The following is a 21,776-nucleotide window of genomic DNA, read 5'->3' as shown; positions in this document are numbered from 1 at the left end:
ATTACCTAAAACCACTTGTCGTGTCCATCTCTTCCTGATCCCGCCGGCCATGTCTCCTTCCAACGATAATACTATGGCTCGTTTTCTGTTCGCCATCCTGCAGCAGAAGTGCCTGAAGGATGTAAGCAATTCCGGGGTGCAAAACTTTGACACGCATGATTGGGGTCCGAGGACTCCCGACGCTGACCCAACAAATAAATAGATTGATTGGAACAAAGTCGCACGTAACCCCATCCTCACCCAAGAAATCACAAACGGTCACGCCGCTCGCATGCGGTATTCTCGCTTCAGACAATCAATCCTGGGCATCGAGCCTCAGCGACGGAACCGCAACCCCAAGTCCAAAGTCACAAAACCTAAGAAAGACAATAAGACCAAAAAGGAGAAGCAAGAATCAATCAAACCCGAGTCGATCACAACACCCGATGGTGCCTGCGAAACTTACAACGACACATTGCTTCAGGCAAAGAACGAAGAGACATTTGTCAAGCAGGAACCACAACCCATCCGCCACGATGGCCCCCTCACACCGGCCGACCTGCCTCCTGTCTCGATGGCTGACACGCAGCTTCAATTCCACAAGCGACTCATGACCCCTAACAGCGACACCGACCTCTTCGCTCCAGCCCATGGGTTCGCGACGAACCCAACGGCCGACATACTCCATCAAGAGACAACATTCGACTACACAGGACCAGCCGTTGGTCACTGTTCCCACGATCAAACCTCGTGGCAGCCCAGCCCATCCTATTCGCCCTTCGCCCTTCCATCCTACGAAGTAGACAACTTCAGCGCTACAGCACAGTTCTGCGAACACCAGCACGTGTCTCATTCGGAAGCGTTCGGCATTGTCCCAAGCGCCATGATGACACCAGACACTACCCATATTCCGGTAAAACATGAAGAATGGGACACTCGCTTCCACTGAAGAGAATCACCGGTCTATGGCACTGGCGCGACATCATATACAGTAGCTATTGACGCTCGATACATACAGATTGTTTGGGACTTGGTTGGGGAAAAGACAAAAACAGGATAAAAAAAAATTCTCTGCTTGATAATCTCATTGGTATTTGGGGTCTAATGATGGAATGGCTCGAGCTTGTTTGGGTCTTCTTGGTTCGCAACTAGTTGATTTCTTTGTGAGTAGTATCACTGTTGGCTTCTGGAAGCGCAGCATCAATACTAATGGGACACGAAGAGCTGACTGGAAGGAGATCTGTCCTTATTACGAATGGAAACGAAGTCATCACCACTCTTGAGTCACACAGCACAAAAGATGCAACTGTATCAACAGCCTCCTTTCCGTTGATGATCATCATCTCTGCTCTCTCTGTATTACAAGATTTTTCTGTCCTCTAAACGAAGCATTTCACAACTGCGCCAATTAGCGCCAGAGTCCGCTCTCTTTCTCTCCACAAGTCGACCTTGTGCAATGCAAATGTCTCGGGGCGTGCTACTACGGCAGCCATGACAAGGTGTCCTTTCCCCCTCCTGCCACACCAGCCAGCCAGCCACGCCAGCGCTTTGACCTGAACAATTCCGGGAGGGCAATTACGCTGCTCTCTCGGTGAAAGTTTCACTTTTTTTTTTTAGTCCCGGCCCGTTTGGCATGTAATAGACGCAGCTACATCTGGTTTTCCTGCCCGTAATTACGAGTAACTGATTACCTATTGCTGAGTGTCCTAGTTTTGAAGCACAGTCGGCACTCTCAAATAGGTTCTTCTCTTGTTCTTGTTACTATGCTGCCATCCAAACACTGCTAAGCTGCTCAATTACGGGGCGGACCCTCTCTACTGCTCCTGGGACTTGCTGAGCGCAACACCCTTGGCCAGACTCTTGTCCCCTCTCCACCCCCCCATCTCCTTCTTCTTCCCCCCCCCTCTTCTTGTCCCTTCTGACAAGAACTCTTTTTCTTTTTCTTGTCCATTAGTACACCGACTTTTCTTTTTTCTTTCTTTTCTCGTTACGACTGTGTCACCCCCCTCCCGCTTGTCGGTTACAATGCACAGCTCAATCACTTTCTCCTTCCACTCCTGGATAGATCAGCAGCTCAGCAAGGATATGAAGTTTTTTCCTTCTTCCTCTAGTAGAGAGGGAAAGTGCTTTTCCTTCTTATCCTTTCTCTTGAGCGAATAACTCGTCCCCTCCCGGTTCCCCCCCCCCCCTTCCAGCACTAGGTTTCATAGCGAGAAAGGAAAGGCTGGTACTGGCCCCCATGCCTTCCAACCATCATTTTACACTTTTGATTATTGTTTTGATGATACCAGACCGGTATCACGACATCAACCCACAGCGGTTTATCTCTTCTTTCATTTGTCTTGATCCACTTTCTTTAGTCCCCAGAATCGAATGATTACAAGTTGGGCATCATTGGCCGCCGTATCACGTCGCATGTACTCCATTCACACAAAGATACTCATTAGTAGGATACTGGATCTGGCCATGGTTTGTGTTGATTTCTGCATATTTGCTTCTTTCTCTCCATGCCGCTTTCCCTCCCCTGAAACTCGCATGCATTGAGTTCACAAGGATGCTTACTTCTTTTGACTTGGAAAGAGATTCTTCAGAAGTACCAAGACAATGCAACCGAGTCCAATTTTTCGATCGAGCCACAGTTCCCACCCACCGCTACGAAAAGACCCAGAGTTCGGAAAAAAGGTAGCAAGGTCCGTCATCTAGCAATGCAAAAAGAAAAAGAAAAAATTGAGTCGGGAAGATGGAGAGCCATCCGCGCAAGCGCCTCGTTGATCACCATGCAAACCTGGGGAGGTTACTCCTCCTTCTTGACTCCACCGACGACACCCTTATCCACCTCGTCCTGCATGCCCTGAGCCGGGGAGTCGTTCAGCTTGCCAGGGTTTAGAGTTGGAGTAGGAGGGCCGAAGAAGCCGGCAGGGTCGTCGTTATCCTGCAGTTCAGACTTGGGAGCTCCAGCACGAGAAGCAGTAGCAGCAGCAGTCTGGACGAAAACCTGGCCCTGGGCAGCTTGCGCAGTCTGGCTGCGAGGGGAGCCAATATACTGAGTAGTGGGGACAGCTTGTTGGCGACTGGAGTGGCCGCCGACCATATGGTAGCCAGGGTGAAAAGCAAAGGGAGAGCCTTGGAAGTACTGCTGAGACGACTGTCCCATGGAGGCAGCATGCATCTCCTGCTGCCTCTGCTGCATCTGGAGTTGCTGGAGGTGAGCCAACTGTTGCTGGCTCATCTGGGGCGTGGGGCGGGCATGTTGGTGCATCATACTGTAGTGGACCAAGTCCAGGCCGCGGGAGTTATTGAATGCACGTACGTGGTCCTGCTGCTGCTGCTGCTGCTGCTGCGGCGGCGGCGGCGGCGCCATGTTTACGACCATGTGAGCCCCGCTGAGAGGGTTGGCACCACCACCATTGCTGGACTCTGTCTTAATCTTGCAATCCTTGTTGGTAAAGACGCCACCTCCCTGGGTCTCGCCACCAGCGTCAGATGCCTGCTCCTTGACCTGCTGACCATCATCTTTCTTGGTTCTTACATTGGCGGGAGCAACTCGCTTGCGAGGCGGGGCCTTTCTGGAAGGAGTCTCGCCAGTAGAATCATCATCCTCATCATTCTTGTCCTCGACCACAGCAGAAAGGGTAGTATTTCCAAGCGCCTTGCGCTTAGTTCCACCAGTTTTTCCACTGGGAGTCAGACCCTCCAAATTGTATTTCTTCTGGATCTGGCGATAGCGAACCTGCAAGGGAGGGGGGGGAATAATAGAAATGGAATATATGAGTCCTGAGTGCCATTCAAGAAGACGGTATGATATCTTGGTAGGAGGGGGGGGGGGGGGAAGTCGTCATGAACTGACCTTGGCAGAGCCAGCATTCTTCAAGTTGGAGTGAATGGCAACCTCGTTCCAGTCGACAGCGCTGGGATCTTTGTTGAAGCGAACAATGTTGAAGAAGAGTAGGCTCTCAACAGGAGTAAGCTCGATACCACCTTTTCTGTTATTCTTGGGAGTCTTGTCGGTAGAGTTGGTAGTGTTGCCGCCTCTAGCATTGGCCGCGCCGTTGGCAGAACCTTCATCAGCAGCGCCTTGGTGCGATGACTCGACCTGAGGGTGATCGTCGTTGTCGGACATGGTTGCGACTGGGAAAGAAAAGATTGGTCAGGAGCTTTCGACAAGAGGCGTTGAGAGCAAGGTGAGAACGAAGTTAGGATCATTGTGCAAACATACTTGTATGGTATGCTTCCTTAGAATTGTGATGTGAATGGGCTGAGTTTTACTTTTTTCCTATTCGGCTTGTGGTGTTGGGAAATGCGAGGCAAGAGCGTCGAGGAGAGTTGGAAGAACCTGCTAACAAAAATTAGCCACGAAGTAACTTTATGTGAATGATGGCTGGTCTCAAACCTCCTCCTTCCCTCCGATGCAGAGGAAGACTTCTTTGAGGGGGAGAGGGAGATTGAAGAAGGAGGGGTGTTTGGGGAGGGGGGGGGGGCCTTGGTGGGTGAAGTGGGCGGTGAGGTGTACGTGACAAGCTTGGAAGACGCAACCAAAGCAGCGTGCTGGTTGGTTTTTTTTTTTTTTTTTGTTTTTTTGAAATCTTTTGCAGAGCCAGAGAGTATCAATGTCGTCTTGAACGGAGTATTGGACAGCAAGGCGATGGATGGTGTTGCAGGTGGACGTTGAGCCTTACTTGAGGGCTACCAAGACGCGTTATTGCGCTGGTGGTAGAGAAAACCGTAAAAGACGTGTCGAAAGGGTCGTTGACTTGGGAGTCTCCGATAGAAACCAAAGCTCATACGAAGAAGGGGCAGGTTGCAAGATATTTCAAAAGTTCTGTCTTCTGCGCGTGTGCGATTTCACTCTTGGGGAAGCAAGTCGAGAGAAAGCGTGATAGTAAACCAATTGCGAAGCTGTAACTTTTTCTCTGCAAGACCCCCTCGACAAGACGATATCAATCCACACTCAACATTTCGTCCGTGGTCGACTTTCCTGGAAACGGCCCTACTTCTTTGCCTTTCTTTTTAAAATCATCGCGTCACTTCACTTAACTCCGTGCTCAACCACTCGACCTTTCCATTACCAGAACCTTGGCCCTGTGAGCTTCCTCGCGTCACGACCGCCACCAGCTATCAACCACGCCACTACTGCGTCGCTGTGCTCGTGTTATTCCCTTTGATATTCTCTTTTCCTGGATATCCTCCCGACATTCTCATATTTCCTACCAGTGACAGCACCAACTTCATCAGCAAAATGTCTGCTCCCGCCAAGTGTAAGTGGGCTCCCATCTCTCCTCCTACCAAGCCTTCCTCTTGTAGACCGGCGGCACCTCACGACTTCCCATGCAGGCCCTCCTCCCCATTTACACAATCTGAATGTTGTCCTTCATGATCAGAGATGATGCGTGTGGTACTGATGATCGACAGGGACCGACGCGGCCATCAAGGACCTCACCTTCGCCATCCTGATGTCCACCAACAGTGGTGGCATCAACGTGAACGCCAATTGGGACAAGGTGACCGAGACCATGAATGCCTGGGGCTACAACTTCACCAAGAGTGCCATGAGTAAGTTCCTATATGCCATCATCATCATCATCATCATCATCATCTATGCTTCATTTGCAATTTCCTCGCAGGTGCTATCTGTCGTGTCTCGTCTGGTTGGATTTTTGTTTCCTTTTTTTGGTGTTTGTTGTTTGTGGTGCCATGTGATTATTACTGCAAAGCCTTCCCCCGCCCCCCCCCCCCTCATCCATCTCCTCTCATGCCACAACTTCAACGGAGGCCACTTCAATTGCCCTCTGACCAACCCCCGGAATTCCAACGCCCTTACTCTAGCCGTACAAACTCCCCAACCTCAGGACCTATCTCGTATGTTTCTCCAGCAAAGTCACTAACTGCCCCCTTCCCCCCCCCCTTTTTTTCCCTCTCTAGGCCAGCACTGGACCAAGCGCGTCTTGAAGGAGTTCCGTGAGCGCCACCCCGACACCGGCAGCGCTCAGAATACCCCCAAGAAGCCCCCCCGGACGCCTGGCAAACAGCGGCCCCCCAAGACCCCCGGCAGCTCTGCCCGCGGCAAAAAGCGTGCCGCCGAGGACGACAAGGACGACTCCCCGGAGGGAGGCTACATCAAGGACCCCATCGCCCGCAACAAGACGCCCCGGTCTTCTGTCAAGAAGGCCAAATACGCCAACGCCAGCGACGCCGAGGAGGACGAGGAGGAGCAGGCTGAGCTTGATGACGTGCAGGCCAAGGTCGAGGCCTTGGATGACGACTTTGGCGTCTAAGCTTTTGGGAAAAGGGAAAAGGGGTGGTTTTATGTTCTAGATTGGATTGGGGTTCTTTCACCTGCAACCATGCCCCCCACCCGCCTCTTATTCACCAAAACCAACGCGGTTGGTGGAAGGAATCTTGCGTTGTTGCGCTTGCATTCTGATCTGGTTCCTTCTTGATTTTTTTGACAACATTGACGTTGAGGTCATCATTTCTCTCAGGGTTATGCGTCGACCGTTTACGGAAGACAGTCTAGTTTCCCGTGAAAGCTAGTTAGTTCCCTCGTCAGATAAGGCCCCCAGTCAACGTGAACTCAAATCGACGTCTAACTGCACCTCAAGCAATACATGATGACCATGGTGTGATGGAAGCCTCCCCCAAACTCCGTTGCCTGCACATGACCAGAACGCCTGCAATTTGTTGACCCAACCCCCCATATGGCTCAGGCCACCTTCTTGCCATCGAGACGACGTCCGCCCGCATCTGGATTCTTCTTTGCAGGAGCTCCATCCTTCTCATCAGCCTCGCCCGCCTTTTTCACCACCCCCCTGAGCGTCTGTCCCTGGCCTGCAAAATGTGGTCGCTTGGCATTCTCCGTCTCCTTCAGCTTCTCCTCCTTGGTCTTGTAGGGTATGATCTCGTAGCCAAGGAACAGCTTGTTGGGCGGCAGACGCAGTGGTAAGGGACCGTTGGTGCGCCTGCGAGGAGCAGCGGAGTCTCGACTATTCGCCGACACGCCCGCAACGGGTGTGGCTGGCTGCGGCGTAGGGGCCTTGCTGCTCTTCTTTGAACCAATACGGTTGCCCTCGCCCGAGAAGTTGGTCACCCTCGCAGCTGCCGAGGACGGCGCGATAGAGTCGTAGTTGATAGCCTGCGCCATGGTACCCTGGCTGTGTAGCAGGCCGCCGGCTGGCAGACCTCGGCCGCTCCTGGGGGTGCTGGTACCGCTTGCTGGCGCCCGCGAAGGCTCGACATAACCGACCGGGGGCGCAAAGTCCACCGAGACATCCGTCTCAATCATACACACTCCCATCTTCTCCGTCTCGGGCTTGACCTCTAGAACCGCGACGTCGTAGACAGTATCGTTATACTCAAAGTTGAAGACATCACCCTTGGTGAGAGCGGCGAAGTTCCGAAAGGCGCGCTCCAGGACGGCCTTGGGGTCGCTGATGTCGAGGAATTTTATGGACTGGGGCTGGAGCTTGACCATGCGGGCCAGCTCAAGCGAGGTGGTCTTGATCTGGATCATATCGCCGACGTCGAGCAGGAGCGTCTGCATCATCTGGAGAGCCCATACATCATCAGCATCCATCCACACTGGGGCCGTCGCGTACACATCCGCGGTGCTAAGGGATTCTACCAACCCACTGCGGCAGGTATGCTCTGCCTTCTTCCGCTACGAACTCCAGCACGCCAGCATGTGAGTGACGGCCTTTCTCGCCGTTGATGAGCTCCATGAGCAGCGGCCACTGCACGTGGAGCTTGGAAACCTTGTCCAGAGCTGATGGCGGCAGTAGGATCTTGGAGCCGTGGTTCAGCTCACTACGCTCAGGACCAGGGGCCATGACCATGGGATAGCAGCGGTAATACTCGTCGAAGCGTCTACTGGCCGGGCCGCGCATGCCAGCTCGAGCCATGTGTAGGAGATCGTTCGGGTTGTTCGGGTCCATGCCGTATGGTCCGCGAGGGTTGAACTTCAAGTAAAAGGGTAACAATCAGCATTACACCACAACTGAGGGTTCAAGCAAGAGGGAAGGGAAACGGCTTCTTTATGGGAGGACGGGGGGAGGGTACCATCTTGGCGACTCCTTTGAGGGCAGAGTTTATCGAGAGTTGAGAGGAGGGCCTGCGGTGTGTACTTGTCGGTATGTAAGTTGTGATGGCTGGTGGTGGTTGAACTCAGAACGGAAGCTGTTGAAAGTGTAGTGATGCAGCAAAAGGTAGTTGTGTTCGTATTAGGTGGTGTAGTGTACTTAGTAGTATGATTGCGGTAGCTCGCCCGCCCAGGCAGGTGTGTGAATGACGAAATGCCACACCCCTGTCAGAAATCCCACAATCAAACAGGGGTCCCCTCTTCAGGTGAAGTTTTGCAAACCGCCCCCCATTATCTCAACTCTCTTCACATGCTCGTCCACACCAAACATCAAGCACATCCTCCAAAAGAGATGCTGGACACACATGTGGAGATGACATTAGCTTTGATCAAGATACCTAGATAGTGTGATGAAATCCTCGTCATATTTATAGCTAAACTGCAATTGAATTTCATGTGTCATAGGCATTGTTATCATTCTTAGGGTGTTTCTGACAATTGACTCCGTGTAAAGCAAATGCTCACAGAGGGTACCGTACAATAACCACAAAACATATTGTCCCCTGCCCCGACAAGATTATCTTGACAAAAGCTCGCATCAATACAGTATGCATCATCCCTCATCAGCAAATGGAAAGAAGTAGCACGACAATATCCCATAGCAACAAGTTGGGGAGGGCTCCGATGCTCTTCTCAAGCTGGAGAAGCTTGCTGTGCGGCGAGGCCAGTGGCTGCTCCGCTCACATCCTCCACTCTCTGGCGCTTTCTTGTTCGTTCCAAGGGGTCGTTGTTCACGGAACCACGTTTTCCGAAAGTTTCTCGCTTCGCTTCAGTTTCTCTTGCCCAGTTCTTTACCTTCTCACGGTGCTGCGTTATGTCCGTCCGCCACGTCTCAAGGTTGGCCAGCCTATCGCACAATCTTTTCATCTCCGCCGGGTTTATGGTCGCGGATAGCTTATTGAAATGTTGCATGATGAGATGCGCCATGTCCACAGTGGACATGTTCTGCCACTGCCCATCCAAGTTGAGAATCATCTGCTCATTGGCCTTGAGCCTGGTGTCATAAGCTTTCCGCAACACCTCTAGGTCGTTGCGTAACGTGGTGCTGGCACTCTCGAGGCTCGAGACCGCCGTCTCCGTAGCCTCAATACGCTGTGTGATAGCTCCTGGCTCTGCAGCAGGACTATTTGGGTGGGATGATGCTGCCCCGACAACCAAAGGAGCCCTTGGCGGGGCCGCAGCCTGTGTCTCTACGGCTTGAACGCGCTTCTTTAGGTCAGATGCCTCTGTCGATGCCTTGCTGATGAAATTACGCATAGTTTCAATGACCATATCCGTCAGCTTGCCGAACTGTTCCTCCACACCCCGGCGGCCCTGTTCATCGACAGCACTCAGCTGCCGGAGTCGATCGTCCAAGGCGGTCCAGGGCGGGTAGGCCAACGACTTCTGCAGAGCTTCGTGGTGCGCTTTCATATCGAAGCTGGCAATCTGTTTGCCATGCTCGTCGACTCGACGTTCCACTTTCGTCATTCTTTCCTCCCATGATGCTGCATGCTTGGCGGCTTTGGAATCCTGCGAGCAGGCATATTGCTGGAAAGAATCGGTAGCTTCGGTATGCTGGGTAGCCACCCGCTGCACGAACGTGGCAAACTGGTCTCGAAGCTGGGAGACTTCGTCTGCAAAGCTCTCCTTTGTTCGGTTCAACGCATCGAGTGCAGACAGCTGAGCCTCCGCCTGGGAGTCGAACTGGCGCTGCAATTGTGCGCATTGCGTCTTCAGAGTTGCCAGCTCACCGGCCTGTGACTCATACAGCGCCTCACGGGCGCGCAACCTCTCATTCTCCTGCCGCAGTTCGTCCAGACAGTGTTTCTGTGCGTCCTGTGTCTCCTGGACCGAAGCAAACTGCTCTTCTAACTTCTGAATCCGGTCCGCAGCTTCTGGCGCTATCGTTGACTTCTCGGCGTTGGCCAGCTCCTCCTTGGCGATCTCAATGTACTGGCGGGCCTTGCTCTTGTCAATAAGCTGGGCCTTGGCCAGACGTTGGCAGAAGTTGTCTGAGACCTTGTCAAGCAGTGCCTCGGTCTTGGCAATCTCCTCATCGAAAACGTCCTGTTGCCGTCGGAACTGAATCTGCTCTCTACGCAACGACTCGGCGAGAGCTGGAAAATGACTGCTCCCAGGCTTCTTAAAATTCTCTTCCCTGCGCTGGAAGCCTCTGGCCTCTGTCTCTTTCTTGTTGGTCCACCTCACATTGTCAGCGATTGTGTTGCACAGCTGGCGGTGCAGCGTTGCAAGCTCCGCCTTGTCCTGGTCCGTCTCGTTGCCTTGGAAATCGGCACTCGACTGAGCCTGCTCACGCCATTGCTTCTGGGGCGAATCCTGCCGAGGCCGGTTCTGCTCAGAAACGCTTGTATTTTGATGTTGATTTGGCGGGTCATGATCGCGATCATGGTCGTGGTCAGGATTTGTTGAGTGGCGTTGGTCAGCATTCTGGTCGCGATCGCGCCTGCCAGGGCGGTAGAAACCACTAGAGTTCCGACGAGGAGCCGAGCGACGAGAAGACTGGGACGTGGGCTGTCGATTCATGGCTCGAAGTGAAGAGTCAAGCGGGAGAATGCAAGAGAAATGTTTCGGCCGCCGGAGAGGAATGTGGTAAAAAATACAGTGGGCAAACACAGTCCTGGGTGAGACCTCCCCAGAGAATGATGCACACAGAACGATCAGAGAAAACACATGCCCTGCCGTGCTTGAGAACAATGGCTGAGAGACAGGTGAATCAAGGCCAGGCCAAACCAGACGTATTGGGTATGAGAGCTATGATTTGCTACTCTCTGCAGTGTAAGTTGAAAGGAGAAAACATGCGACTTTCGAGCTTCGAGGCTGTGGATGCGTGCACTGGTCTCCTCATCTAAAGGTTGCAGAGCTCAGGCACGTTTCGTTCACAATAGATAGATGACCTATCTACGCATGTGCAGTACACATCTGCAGTGGCCCGGCCTGCTCTGTGTACCTGACCAAGTGTGGAGGCGGAAGGTGCCAGAGAAGGCGTGGGGCGCTGCTAGGGTCAAAGCACCCATGTACATAGTCCCTGCACGCCCTCAAGATTTCATCACGGCGCTTTCACAGTTAGCACCCAAACACCCCTGCCTGGTCCGCAGTCTGTCAGCTCCAGTGCCCCGACTGACTAGCTGGAAGAGCACCGCACCAGCGTAAGTTGTTAGCACCGCAGTACTAAGAGGCGCGCCTCCAAATTTGTTCGGGTGCCTTTGTCGAAAACGTGCCTCGCCCGACAGCTTCCCTGGTGATACTTTTCATTGCGCAAGCACACCAGCCTTACCACCGCAAACGAGCAACAGCATACAATTCAGCTTCCACCTTATCAACTCGACCCCTGACTTACTGCCTTTGCGACCCCTCACCCTCTCACAGCAAGGTTGAACGAAATCATGGCTGCGGTTTGTACACCCCGTCTTGACGGTGTATCTCGCGCGCGCGCGCGTGTTGTGTCCAGACAGCTTTCATGCTAACCAAGGAGACGCGATATGTAGCCAGTAGTCACGGTTTCCGAGGGCAAGGAGCTCCGGGGCATCAGCCTCATCGCCGCACACTCCCATATACGCGGCCTGGGCGTTGATGCCGACACTCTGGAGCCCCGTTCAGCTTCTCAAGGTCTCGTCGGCCAGGCGAAGGCCCGCAAGGCTGCCGCTGTGATACTGGAGATGATCAAGCAGGGCAAGATTGCAGGGCGCGCATGTCTGATCGCAGGCCCGCCGAGGTATGTTGGTTGTTTGGCAGCCTAATCGGCTACTGCCTGCCGTTCCAGTGTACGTGCTGACGTGTTGGATGTCTCTGTCACAGCACAGGAAAGACCGCCATCGCCATGGGCATGGCTCAATCTCTCGGCCCCGACGTCCCCTTCACATCCCTCTCCTCCTCCGAGATCTTCTCCCTCGAGATGTCCAAGACCGAGGCACTCACCCAGGCCTTCAGAAAGTCCATCGGCGTGCGGATCAAGGAGGAGAGCGAGGTTATGGAGGGCGAGGTGGTAGAGATCCAGATCGATAGGAGTCTCACCGGCGGAGCCAAGCAGGGGAAGCTGACCATCAAAACCACCGACATGGAGGCCATCTACGATATGGGTGCGAAGATGATCGATGCCATGACCAAAGAGCGCGTGATGGCCGGCGACATCATCTCGATAGACAAGTCATCCGGCAAGATCACCAAGCTTGGCCGCTCCTACGCACGATCGCGTGATTACGATGCTATGGGTGTTGATACAAAGTTCCTGCAATGCCCGGACGGCGAGCTGCAGAAGCGGAAAGAGGTCGTCCACACGGTCACGCTGCACGAGATCGATGTCATCAACTCTAGGACGCAGGGCTTCCTCGCCCTCTTCTCTGGAGACACGGGCGAGATCCGCAGTGAGATTCGGGACCAGATCAACACCAAGGTTGGCGAGTGGAAGGAGGAGGGCAAGGCTGAGATAGTGCCGGGTGTTCTGTTTATCGACGAGGTCCACATGCTGGACATCGAGTGTTTCTCGTACATCAACCGCGCGCTGGAGGACAACCTGGCGCCTATTGTCATCATGGCGAGCAACCGCGGCCAGTCCCGCATCCGAGGCACCGACTACAAGAGCCCACACGGCCTGCCGCTCGACTTCCTCGACAGAGTATCCATTATCCAGACGCAGCCCTACGGCCAGGAGGACATCAAGCAGATCCTGTCGATCCGCGCCACGGAGGAGGAGGTGGAGCTGTCTCCAGACGCGCTCGCTCTGCTGACCAAGATCGGCCAGGAGGCTGGTCTGCGGTACGCCAGCAATCTCATCACCACGTCACAACTCGTCGCCACGAAGCGGCGCGCGAGGCAGGTTGGTGTGGACGACGTCCAGCGCAGCTTCAAACTGTTCTACGACCCTGCACGGAGCGTGAACTTTGTGGCGGCCTCGGAGAGGCGGCTCATAGGCAACGACGGCGCGGTGGATTTTACAGCTACTAACGGCAGTGACGGCGCGGCGAATGGCGGAGAGAAGATGGATACCACGTAAGGAAAAGAGGTCGACGGGCTTCGGAGGAGAAAGACGGGAGGCAAGGCGTTTTCGGTGGGGGGCAGAAAATCAAAAAGCTTCTATAATGGCACGGATAGGGGTTCCTTGTGTACTAGATGATTCACTGTAAGTTCTCGGACGGCGTAATACGGATTATCAGATACAACAGTTCCCTGCTGGTGCAGACAGCTGGCTCTCAGAATTTCTGACTGGACTGGACTATCTTGAGCACGAACGAGGGACCTCACTATGCATCCCAAGCCCCATGTCTATCAACTCGTAAACCGCGCAGCAATGCACACTTGACTTCTTGTACAAGCTGCAGGATATAAACGTGTAGACAATTGCGAGAAGACGTGCTTCACCCCCTAACTCGACTCATCGCCAAGGCGTCTTATTAGAAGGAGAACGTCCGACCGGAAAGGACGAAAAACATCGAACTCTGGTCCGATCCCTAGATCTCCTGATCTCAAAAAAGCAAATAACCAAACAGCCTGGTTCTCCTTCTCAATATTTGCCCTTGAAGGGTAGAAGAACAATATGATTTCGATGCCGTTCGCTCCAGTCTTCGCTTCTCTCCATGGTGTGTAGTACGAGACGGACGGGTTCAGGTCCACGCGGGAGCGGTAATTATCACACCTGGAGTGACCAGGGGCAATCGGAGCTACGGCGAGACCAGACCTCGAGGATCGCGTCTTCGCCCTGCTGGGTCTCATGAATCTCGTTCGTATTCAGCCCTTGATCGGCATCGTTTGGGTGAGGCATTGAACCGTTGTGCGGCCACTCTACGGACCAGAGAATGCCATTGTTTATGAGGACCGTCACTTATCTGTACAAGACATGATAAGGGTTCCCCTCTTTTTGTGCACTGGTATGGCGAGTTTGTATCGTGATGCAGCTTTGGACGAACGTCTGCCTGCATGTCCGCCCTAAAGGTAGCGGGCAGTTCATAGGACACAGGATCCTCCTTCCTTGGCATTGTGTGGGGTTGTAGTATGTTGCAAGCCAGACGGGGCGCACATCTCAGCTACCTGGCGGCCACGGAAAAGGTTGATCATAGCCCGGGGATGGAGTTGCACTATCTGGCAGCACAGAGCCTTCTGGCCCGCCGATCCCAGAATCCGCCTCGTCAACGGTCTGTGGAGCGGGAACCCAGCCCGTGTCCTTGACCCACGACACCGGTTTGCCCTCGTCGTTGACCATGATGAGCTTCGGAACGACCTCTGACCGAGCGCTCGTGGGCTCCCACGCGTGATTGCCCTGGATCAGCTTGGCTAGCTCGACCTTGTCGGAGATCTGGAGGGCCGTGCGGGGGACGTTGAGCAGATGATGCCACTCGACCGGCAGGTAATTCATGATGTCCTGGATGCCGCGGTCTGCAATGCCGCTCAGCCACCAAATGTTATTGATCAGCTTCAGAAAGGGGAGGTAGTGGGCCATGATAATAAGGGTTCTCGGGGTGCGCCTCTTGGCGAGCTCGATAAAGTCCTTGGGCAGGAAGGTGAACCAGGTGATGACGCGCAGGCTGAGCACGGGGCTGAAGCCGTTCTCCAGCTCACGATACAGGCCGCCCAGGTACTTGAGGGCATTGTAGTACGTCTCGGTAAAAGGATAGTCTCGGTCGCCTTCCTTTATGGAGGTGACCATGAACAGCAGGTTCGGCGGGGAGTGCAGGGCTCCCTGGTTGAGGTCGAAGACGGGTCGCGAGAACAGCTTCTCCAGGCCGGAGTCGAACAAGACCTCGCGGGGCAGCATCTCAAAGATGAGACCTATACCACGCCACACCACCATCCAGTCGATGATGTACAGGGGTCGCATATCGCGCTGCCTGAAAAGCTCCGACGAGAGGGCGCACAGCAGGAGCGAACAGGAGAGCAGAGCGGGAAAATCCTTGGGCTCCGCTCTCTCGATAGCCTGACGGTACCCCGCGAAGGCCCTCTGCTTGTACAACAGCGCTTTGGACATGGGCACCGGCTGGTGCAGGAACTGCATGTGCTGTGCAGAGAGGCCTAGGATGCAGTCCATCAGGAAGGGGCTCTGGAAGGCAAATTGGACAATCTGCGACCTGAGGATGGCATCGACGTGCGGTAGCTTGCCGGCCTCGACGGAGAAGGAGGTATAGGTCTCTGCCGTATAGAACCAGAGCAGCTTCATGTCGAACTCGTCGGGCCCGGCCAGCTTGATCAACGGTTCGTCCACGATGATCAGGTCGACATCTCCATCTCCATCGTCACCACCACCTCCTCCTCCTCCTCCTCCTCCCCCTCCTCCCCCTCCTCCCCAACCGCCTTCCTCACGGCCGGCCGGCGATGTATCATCGTCATGGGCACCACGGAATGCGGCTTGTGCAGCCAGAGGCGACCTATGCGGCAGCGTGAGAGATGTAGGTGTCCCCAATGATACAGGGGCATGCTGGGACAGCGGAGAGGTGGAGTTTGTGGAGGGTGTGAGGGGAGTAGGCACTACACGCAGACGGCCAGGCGGCAGTGCCGATGCCGAGCCCGGGGAAGTCGGAAATGAGGCTGAGGTCGGCGTTGAGGCAGAGGCTGGAGCTGGGGCCGAGGAGAAGGAGGCGGAGGCAGAAGCGGAAGCGGCGGAGGCACCTGTGGAGCGCGCGGCCGCCGCTGAGTGTTGAGACTGAGACGGGTAGACACAGGTTTCTCTTCTCAGAGCGCAGTTTCTGCAGCTGGGCTTCTTCTCGTCACACTTGACCTTGCGCGTCTTGCAGTTGCGACAGCCCAGACGAGACTTCCGGTGAGGCCTCTTGGCGTGATAGGGCTTCTCCTCAGCCTCGGCCGGCGGAGTGGGCGGCATCAGGACCGGGGCCGTGTCTGGTTGGCCGTGGCGATCGTGAGATTCCCGGTCGGTAGGCATCATGGCAGAGAAGGGGGGGCCGACGACGCATACGCACTTATGTTGCAGTGCACCTCTTCACTACCGGTTGAGTGAGTATTTGACGCAGAGAGTGAGTGAGAGAGACTCTGAGATACAAGAGAGATAGGGCAGCGGGAGGAGTGGGCAAACAAAATAAGATAAAAATACCAAAAATAACATGAAGAAGAGATACAACTCGTGTGAGATGATTGACGATAAACCGAGTCAGTGATCCTAAGCTTGTGCCAGCCTGCTGGAGCCTGGCTGCAGACGCGCACACACGACACCCTCGTGAATGGTGACGCTTACAAGTACAGGACAAGGATGAAATAGGACTGGACTGGACCCCACGTACCCTAGGGTTGATGCACTCAGGCGGCTGGGTACCAAGTACTGAGGGCCCTCTATGGTTCTCGTGGCAGATGGTCCCGGGTTATCGTTTGGGGGGGGGGGGGCTAGGTTTGTTGTCCGGCGTAGGGTGATCTGATCCGTGTATGAGGAATTGTGGACCTTTGTATATGATCAAATAGGGTCAAAAAAGGACTATAATAAAACAACTATGTATGTCAGGTGATAATGGTGATCTCGTAGTACTATTAGTAGTGTATGGTAGTAATGATGGGTTGTGGTTTTCGTGTATGTGGATGAGAAAAATTGTTGTGACGACACGACAGGTGATGATTCTTCTTCTTAATGCGCCAGCCGCGAGTGCAGACAGAAGGCGGAGCAGCCGCCGCAGCGACAGACGTGCCTTCCTCGTTCATTTTTCCCTAAAATCTGACCAGTACGTTGGTACATCATGCATAGTGAGTCCCCTTTCGGAATGCGGGTTCTTCGCACTTTCCTTGTCTCTCGCCCTACCTGCTGCCATCGTGCGAACGTGCCCTACTGGCCGCTGCCTACCCAAAGCTACGCTACACTTTCCCAGGCTGACCTTGTCTCCTGCAGTAGACGACGTGCAAATCCCTGAGCACCTGGGCACACCACGACGTTCCAAGGCCCTAATCATGCTCTGGGAACTGATTGCTCTGTAGAGGACATTTTGTGCTATACATATAGTAGTTAATGTGCGCAAGCTATGGAGGTTGTCGAGTAAGTATGTACTATCCTATAGTATTAGACTTACTGCCCTCAAGGCTCATAGGCAGGCTTCTTTTCAGAGGAAGAGAGACCCAAGCAGAGAATCAAACTTGTGTATGCTGACCCACCAGATCGGAAATTGACAGAGAAGTGCCATTTGGGATCGTCGATCAAGAAGGAGATCGACTCGTCCCCGCCCAGCGCTCCTCCACAATGATAAAAGTGATAACGGTGGTATTATGATACTATAGTGTGGTCACTACACGATTACTACGCACTACGTTCATCCTGCTGCAGTGAAGTACATGGGCACAGTACTAGTGCTTGAGGATGATTGAGGTGGTATTACAAGGTGCTGTGGATGCTTTCTCTTGGTCGACCTGGTGAAACTCACCAATCAACCTCGAAACCCTTTTTATACAGATCTGTTGAGGATCGGGGCCGGGTGAGGTACTCACGCCGGTACTACCCTACCCCTAACCCTTAAACGCGTTCTCTCCCCTGGGTCGAAGCTTCACGCGTTGAGGTCCTACCTGCTTGAGAGCCTCAAGACAACCCCATTATCAAGCAAATCACGAACACGCCAACGATACAGGCGAAACAAGTCATGGCGGCTTCCATGAATATGTCTCAGCTGCCGGACGAACTGGTCCTATCCATCCTCAACGACAAGTTTCCCTGTCGTGAAACTCAGACTAGAGCCCTTGCCGTCTTCTTCGACGTGAGTTGCAGGATATTAATTTATAGTCTCCCTCTTCCTTTCTGCTGGACTACATGGTTGCTGAAATCTTCCATAGCCAAGGGCTGCCTCTTGTCGAAATTGCATAGTGTACGGTACCGAGGCCACCGGCAAGAGCGCCATCGTGTCTGCCCTGCTTCAGGAGCTGGCCCAGGCTCACCGCAATGTAAACGACGACGACGACAGCGAGGCCGAGTTCCAGTATGCCATCGTCAGCTCGCCCGAGTGTGTGACGGGGCGACACCTCTTAGAGACGACGGTCAGGAAGGTCGCAGGAGCCGTCGGGTTCGGGTCCTTTGCCCCGCGATGTGAGAACCTGGCGCAGTTGACGTTTGAGCTTTCCAAGATGCTCAAGTTTGCACCGCAACCCAAGGGGCGCCACTTTGTCCTTGTCTTTGATGGCATAGACCGTCAGAAAGAAGCGCCTCCCACCCTTCTTCCTGCCTTGGCCAGGCTCTCAGGGATTGTGAGTGTAAATCCTTCGTCTCTTCTACCTTGCACGCACGGCTGCTCCCAGATATTAATCAAGATTTCACAAAGATCCCTCATCTGACGACAGTATTCATCGTGACAAATCCGCCGCCCAATGCTCTTCTCACCACCTTCGTCAACCACGTTCACTTTCCCAACTATGACAAGGCCGAGTTCGTCAAGATCCTCTCCACCACGCCGCCTCCAGCCTTAGCGAACGCCACAGCCGCCGAGACAACCGAGCTCTGGAAGCGCTTCTGCGGCGCCGTGCACGACGCCCTGACCAGGTCCGCCGCTCGCACCCTGCCTGCCCTCCAGCTCGCCTGCAACTCGCTCTGGCGCCGGTTCACGGCCCCGATCCGTGAGGGAAACCTCGGTCCCAAGGACTTCTCCAAGCTGCTCATCGCGGCGCGCAGGCATTTCCAGGACGAGTCGCTGCTAGACCCGGGCATCGTCAGGCGCAGGGACAAGGACAAGGACACGGCTGTGCCTCAATCGGCGGCGGCGGCGGCGGCCATCTCACGGACAAGCCTCGCCGCGCTCCTCCCCTTGACGGCCCGGATCCTCCTCATCGCTGCCTATCTCGCCTCGCACAACGCCGCGCGCCACGACCTGTCCCTCTTCTCAACGTACTACCACGGCCGGCGCAAGCGGCGGGGTGGCGGCGCCGGGGCGCGGGCCGGCGGGCCGAGGAACAAGCACCGCAAGATAGCACGGAAGCTGCTCGGCGCGCATGCCTTTGTGCTGGAGCGCATGATGGCCATCTTTGCGGCCGTGCGGAACGAGTGGGGGATCGGTGGCAGTGTTTCCGGGACAGATGCGGACGTCGGCATGGCATTAGCGACGCTGGCTTCCTTGCGGCTGCTTGTGCGTGTGGGCGTGGGCGGCGGCGACCCTCTGGATAGGGGCGGTAAGTGGAGGGTCAATGTAGGGTGGGAGATAGTCAGGAGTCTGGGCCGGAGTATGGGAGTCGAGGTCGAGGAGTGGCTGATAGAATAGCCCAGGGTTTCCGAACCGAGAAAACAGACAGATAGACCAAGCCGATCGTGAACAAGTCACGGTCACTTTGTCCAAAGTTTTGATTCGAAGCAAGTGCCTTTTCAGACTTTTCTACCATGCTGTATAATAGCCCGTTCCGCCCCGCCCCCAAAGCACCTATTGTATAATGATGGGGGAAAAATGGGGTTATCCTTAGTCTAGAACGCCCGTCCAACGCCAACCCAAATCCACATCCTCCAAGAATTGCCCGTTTGATATCGTCTTATGCTCATGTCTTTATACACACACATACACACAACCCCAGAGTTTCCTTGTAACCAAGTAGTGTGCCCCAAGCAGTGATGGGTGGCCCGCGAGAAGATCAGCAGATAGAGAGAGCACAGCATTCTATGCAGCTATGTTGACCCCTTTGTCGCCAAGCCTCCACGTCTCTTCCTGTTTCGTTCCCGGCGGTAGCCACTGCGCACTGCTCTGGGCTCTCGCCCTCGACGGCACATTATCGTCAGACTTCTTGCTATCATCACCGTTGCCGACCAAGAAGCCGTTGGTGTACGGGTGCGCGCCAGCAGCTGGTGTGGCGGCTGCTGGGCTCTCGAAAAGGCCCGTTCCGTTCTGATTCGCTGCCAGGCCTCCGGCTGTGTTGAGTGGTAGCAGTGGCGTGCCCTTGCTCTCCGTCATGGTGCGCGCCTTCCTGTCTGCCTTATTCTTCTCGCTGCTCCTGTCGTAGAAATACAATCCAAGAAAGGTGAGTCCGATGCCCACAGCCTGGATTCGCGTGGTCGGCGAGCGGAACCACACGATCGCGACAACAATGACAAAAACCCGTTTGATGAGGCTCGCGACGGAGTAGGTAACTGGAGAGACGAGCGACAGGAGGACGAAGGCCAGGATGTTCTGCCCAAAATGGAAGCTACCGTTGAAGACGAACTCCACGAACAGCCGACCGTGATCGAAGGTGTCTGGTCCTTGCTCCAAGTCCACAGCTCCATCGTGTAGGAAGTCGCCTAGGATCCCGAAACCTTCGCTCCAGAGCCAGATCGGCGACGTGAGCACGAAAGCAAGACCTGACGAGTAGCAGAGGAGGTTCAACTTGTCTAGTGTGCGCGTTGTCGTGGTCATCCCTTCAGCCTCCGCCCGAGCGGCCTCGTTGAAGAGCCGCTTGGAGAAGATATTCTGCGTGACAAAGATGAGCGTGGCCAGGAAGGCATAGAGAATTCCCAGCAGCTGCCCGCCGAAGGAGTGGCTCCCAGAACAGGCGAGCATGACGCCAATGGTCAGTGGTATCAGGGAGAGGTAGGTCGCCACGGGATATCGAATGTCATAGATGGCGCGGTAGGCCAGCACGGTGAAGAGGGGTGACAGCCCCTTGATCGTATGGACAAGGGAGACGGGTATCTTCGAGGTCGCATTGGAACTCAACAGATGGCCTCCGACCTGGAACAACGCCAGAGGCATTGTTGTCCGGATCACCTCGACACTCGGCGGGCGAATACCGTGTCTTAATGCTGGCACTGCGGCTTTCACGGCTGGGAATGTAGCGGCGGCCCACGAGAACAGCATGCAATATCCCGAGACGAAGAGAAATTGGATCATGGTCAAGGTCGCTGGTTTGTCGAAGGCGTTGAGGATGGACTTGGCTGACGTATTGGTCAGGGCCGAGGAGGCGTACCACGTAATACATAGTATCTACAGTTTTTGGGAAGAGTTTGAGATCAGCACGTGTCTTCAGGGACGGCGTGGAGTCTTGAAAGGGTCGTCGTACTATAAGTCTCGGGGACACGGGGGCCCGGAGCGCGCCTGCGAGCTCATGTGCATTCTGGCTGACGCTCCCACCTCGCGCTCTGATATCCCGGAGCGTATCGTTGATACTTTTCTGCCGAGCATGTCCACGCGTCGGCTGACCTGATATCGACGGCGCCCATCCCGCTCCCCGTGCAGAGCTCTCCCTCCGAGGGCGCCACTGGTCTCCAGAGAGGTGCGTCCCGCCATTTACGTAACCTTCTGGTCTGCCATTTAGACGGCCCTGTGCAGGACCAATACTGTATGCTGGTATTGACGATGATTCGAAGTCGGGGAATTTCTCCGTCGCCGCCTCATGCGAGTCGACGCTGGCATCGCGAGGACCCTTGGACCGTCCCTGCGACGGAGCGCGCTGTTCCGAACCAGAAGCAGTCGAGCGTGGCATAGCGTTCGGAGGGAAGCGAAAGGGACAGGCTCGAGGGCGGCGGGCCTGGAGGAGGAGGAGGTGGAGGAGGAGGAGACGGAGGGGGTGTAAACAAGAGGTTGTGCGATTTGAACGAGCGACAAAGGTGGGCGTGAGAAGGACAGCCGGCGCGTCTACCGCAACATTTCCTGTGCTTCAATCTTCAAGTCGTCGTCGTCGTGGAGAGTGCCATTGATCATCTGCAGAAGATTCGAGGCGAAGGGGTCGTCAAAGGAAGGGGGACGGAAGCTTGCGTAGGCGGCGATGATGCGATGATGCGATCGTGGACAAGTTACATAGGACCCTC

General features: G+C 54.8%; 9 protein-coding genes across 9 annotated transcripts; 4 read left to right on the top strand and 5 right to left on the bottom strand.

Annotated features, from left to right (window-relative positions):
• Window positions 1-49: 49 nt before the first annotated feature.
• On the top strand, window positions 50-1,019 carry M406DRAFT_346110 (uncharacterized protein; the record flags this gene model as incomplete). Its single annotated transcript, XM_040922149.1, has 2 exons — window positions 50-121; window positions 203-1,019. The coding sequence occupies 2 exons, from the start codon at window positions 50-52 to the stop codon at window positions 926-928; spliced, it is 798 nt and encodes a 265-aa protein (XP_040776922.1). The 3' UTR covers window positions 929-1,019.
• Window positions 1,020-3,640: 2,621 nt separating this feature from the next.
• M406DRAFT_234566 (uncharacterized protein) lies at window positions 3,641-3,943 on the bottom strand (the record flags this gene model as incomplete). Its single annotated transcript, XM_040915987.1, has 2 exons — window positions 3,641-3,709; window positions 3,827-3,943. Coding segments are annotated over 2 exons (186 nt in total), but the record flags the coding sequence as incomplete, so codon positions are not given.
• A 1,073-nt stretch (window positions 3,944-5,016) lies between these two features.
• On the top strand, window positions 5,017-6,251 carry M406DRAFT_351250 (uncharacterized protein; the record flags this gene model as incomplete). Its single annotated transcript, XM_040922608.1, has 3 exons — window positions 5,017-5,234; window positions 5,389-5,529; window positions 5,899-6,251. The coding sequence occupies exons 1-3, from the start codon at window positions 5,216-5,218 to the stop codon at window positions 6,249-6,251; spliced, it is 513 nt and encodes a 170-aa protein (XP_040776920.1). The 5' UTR covers window positions 5,017-5,215.
• A 428-nt stretch (window positions 6,252-6,679) lies between these two features.
• Window positions 6,680-7,874, bottom strand: M406DRAFT_256273 (UFD1-domain-containing protein; the record flags this gene model as incomplete). The annotated part of the gene is made up of 2 exons (XM_040917090.1): window positions 6,680-7,519; window positions 7,602-7,874. The coding sequence occupies 2 exons, from the start codon at window positions 7,872-7,874 to the stop codon at window positions 6,680-6,682; spliced, it is 1,113 nt and encodes a 370-aa protein (XP_040776919.1).
• An 869-nt stretch (window positions 7,875-8,743) lies between these two features.
• On the bottom strand, window positions 8,744-10,636 carry M406DRAFT_329802 (uncharacterized protein; the record flags this gene model as incomplete). Its single annotated transcript, XM_040920461.1, has 1 exon — window positions 8,744-10,636. The coding sequence occupies one exon, from the start codon at window positions 10,634-10,636 to the stop codon at window positions 8,744-8,746; it is 1,893 nt and encodes a 630-aa protein (XP_040776918.1).
• Window positions 10,637-11,496: 860 nt separating this feature from the next.
• Window positions 11,497-13,271, top strand: M406DRAFT_351249 (TIP49-domain-containing protein; the record flags this gene model as incomplete). Its single annotated transcript, XM_040922607.1, has 3 exons — window positions 11,497-11,505; window positions 11,599-11,825; window positions 11,909-13,271. 3 exons carry the CDS (start codon window positions 11,497-11,499, stop codon window positions 13,101-13,103), a joined length of 1,431 nt encoding a protein of 476 aa, XP_040776917.1. The 3' UTR covers window positions 13,104-13,271.
• Window positions 13,272-14,315: 1,044 nt separating this feature from the next.
• Window positions 14,316-15,887, bottom strand: M406DRAFT_25035 (uncharacterized protein; the record flags this gene model as incomplete). The annotated part of the gene is made up of 2 exons (XM_040916689.1): window positions 14,316-15,325; window positions 15,578-15,887. Coding segments are annotated over 2 exons (1,320 nt in total), but the record flags the coding sequence as incomplete, so codon positions are not given.
• A 1,777-nt stretch (window positions 15,888-17,664) lies between these two features.
• On the top strand, window positions 17,665-19,266 carry M406DRAFT_329799 (uncharacterized protein; the record flags this gene model as incomplete). The annotated part of the gene is made up of 3 exons (XM_040920460.1): window positions 17,665-17,778; window positions 17,855-18,262; window positions 18,337-19,266. 3 exons carry the CDS (start codon window positions 17,665-17,667, stop codon window positions 19,264-19,266), a joined length of 1,452 nt encoding a protein of 483 aa, XP_040776915.1.
• Window positions 19,267-19,363: 97 nt separating this feature from the next.
• Window positions 19,364-21,451, bottom strand: M406DRAFT_346108 (TPT-domain-containing protein; the record flags this gene model as incomplete). The annotated part of the gene is made up of 2 exons (XM_040922148.1): window positions 19,364-20,952; window positions 21,029-21,451. 2 exons carry the CDS (start codon window positions 21,449-21,451, stop codon window positions 19,654-19,656), a joined length of 1,722 nt encoding a protein of 573 aa, XP_040776914.1. The 3' UTR covers window positions 19,364-19,653.
• Window positions 21,452-21,776: the final 325 nt, after the last annotated feature.

This window comes from Cryphonectria parasitica, assembly GCF_011745365.1.
Source record: "Cryphonectria parasitica EP155 unplaced genomic scaffold M406scaffold_4, whole genome shotgun sequence".
Classification (NCBI taxonomy): domain Eukaryota; kingdom Fungi; phylum Ascomycota; class Sordariomycetes; order Diaporthales; family Cryphonectriaceae; genus Cryphonectria; species Cryphonectria parasitica.
The sequence above is the reverse complement of the archived record's forward strand: the minus strand, read 5'-3'. Positions and strand labels throughout refer to the sequence as shown.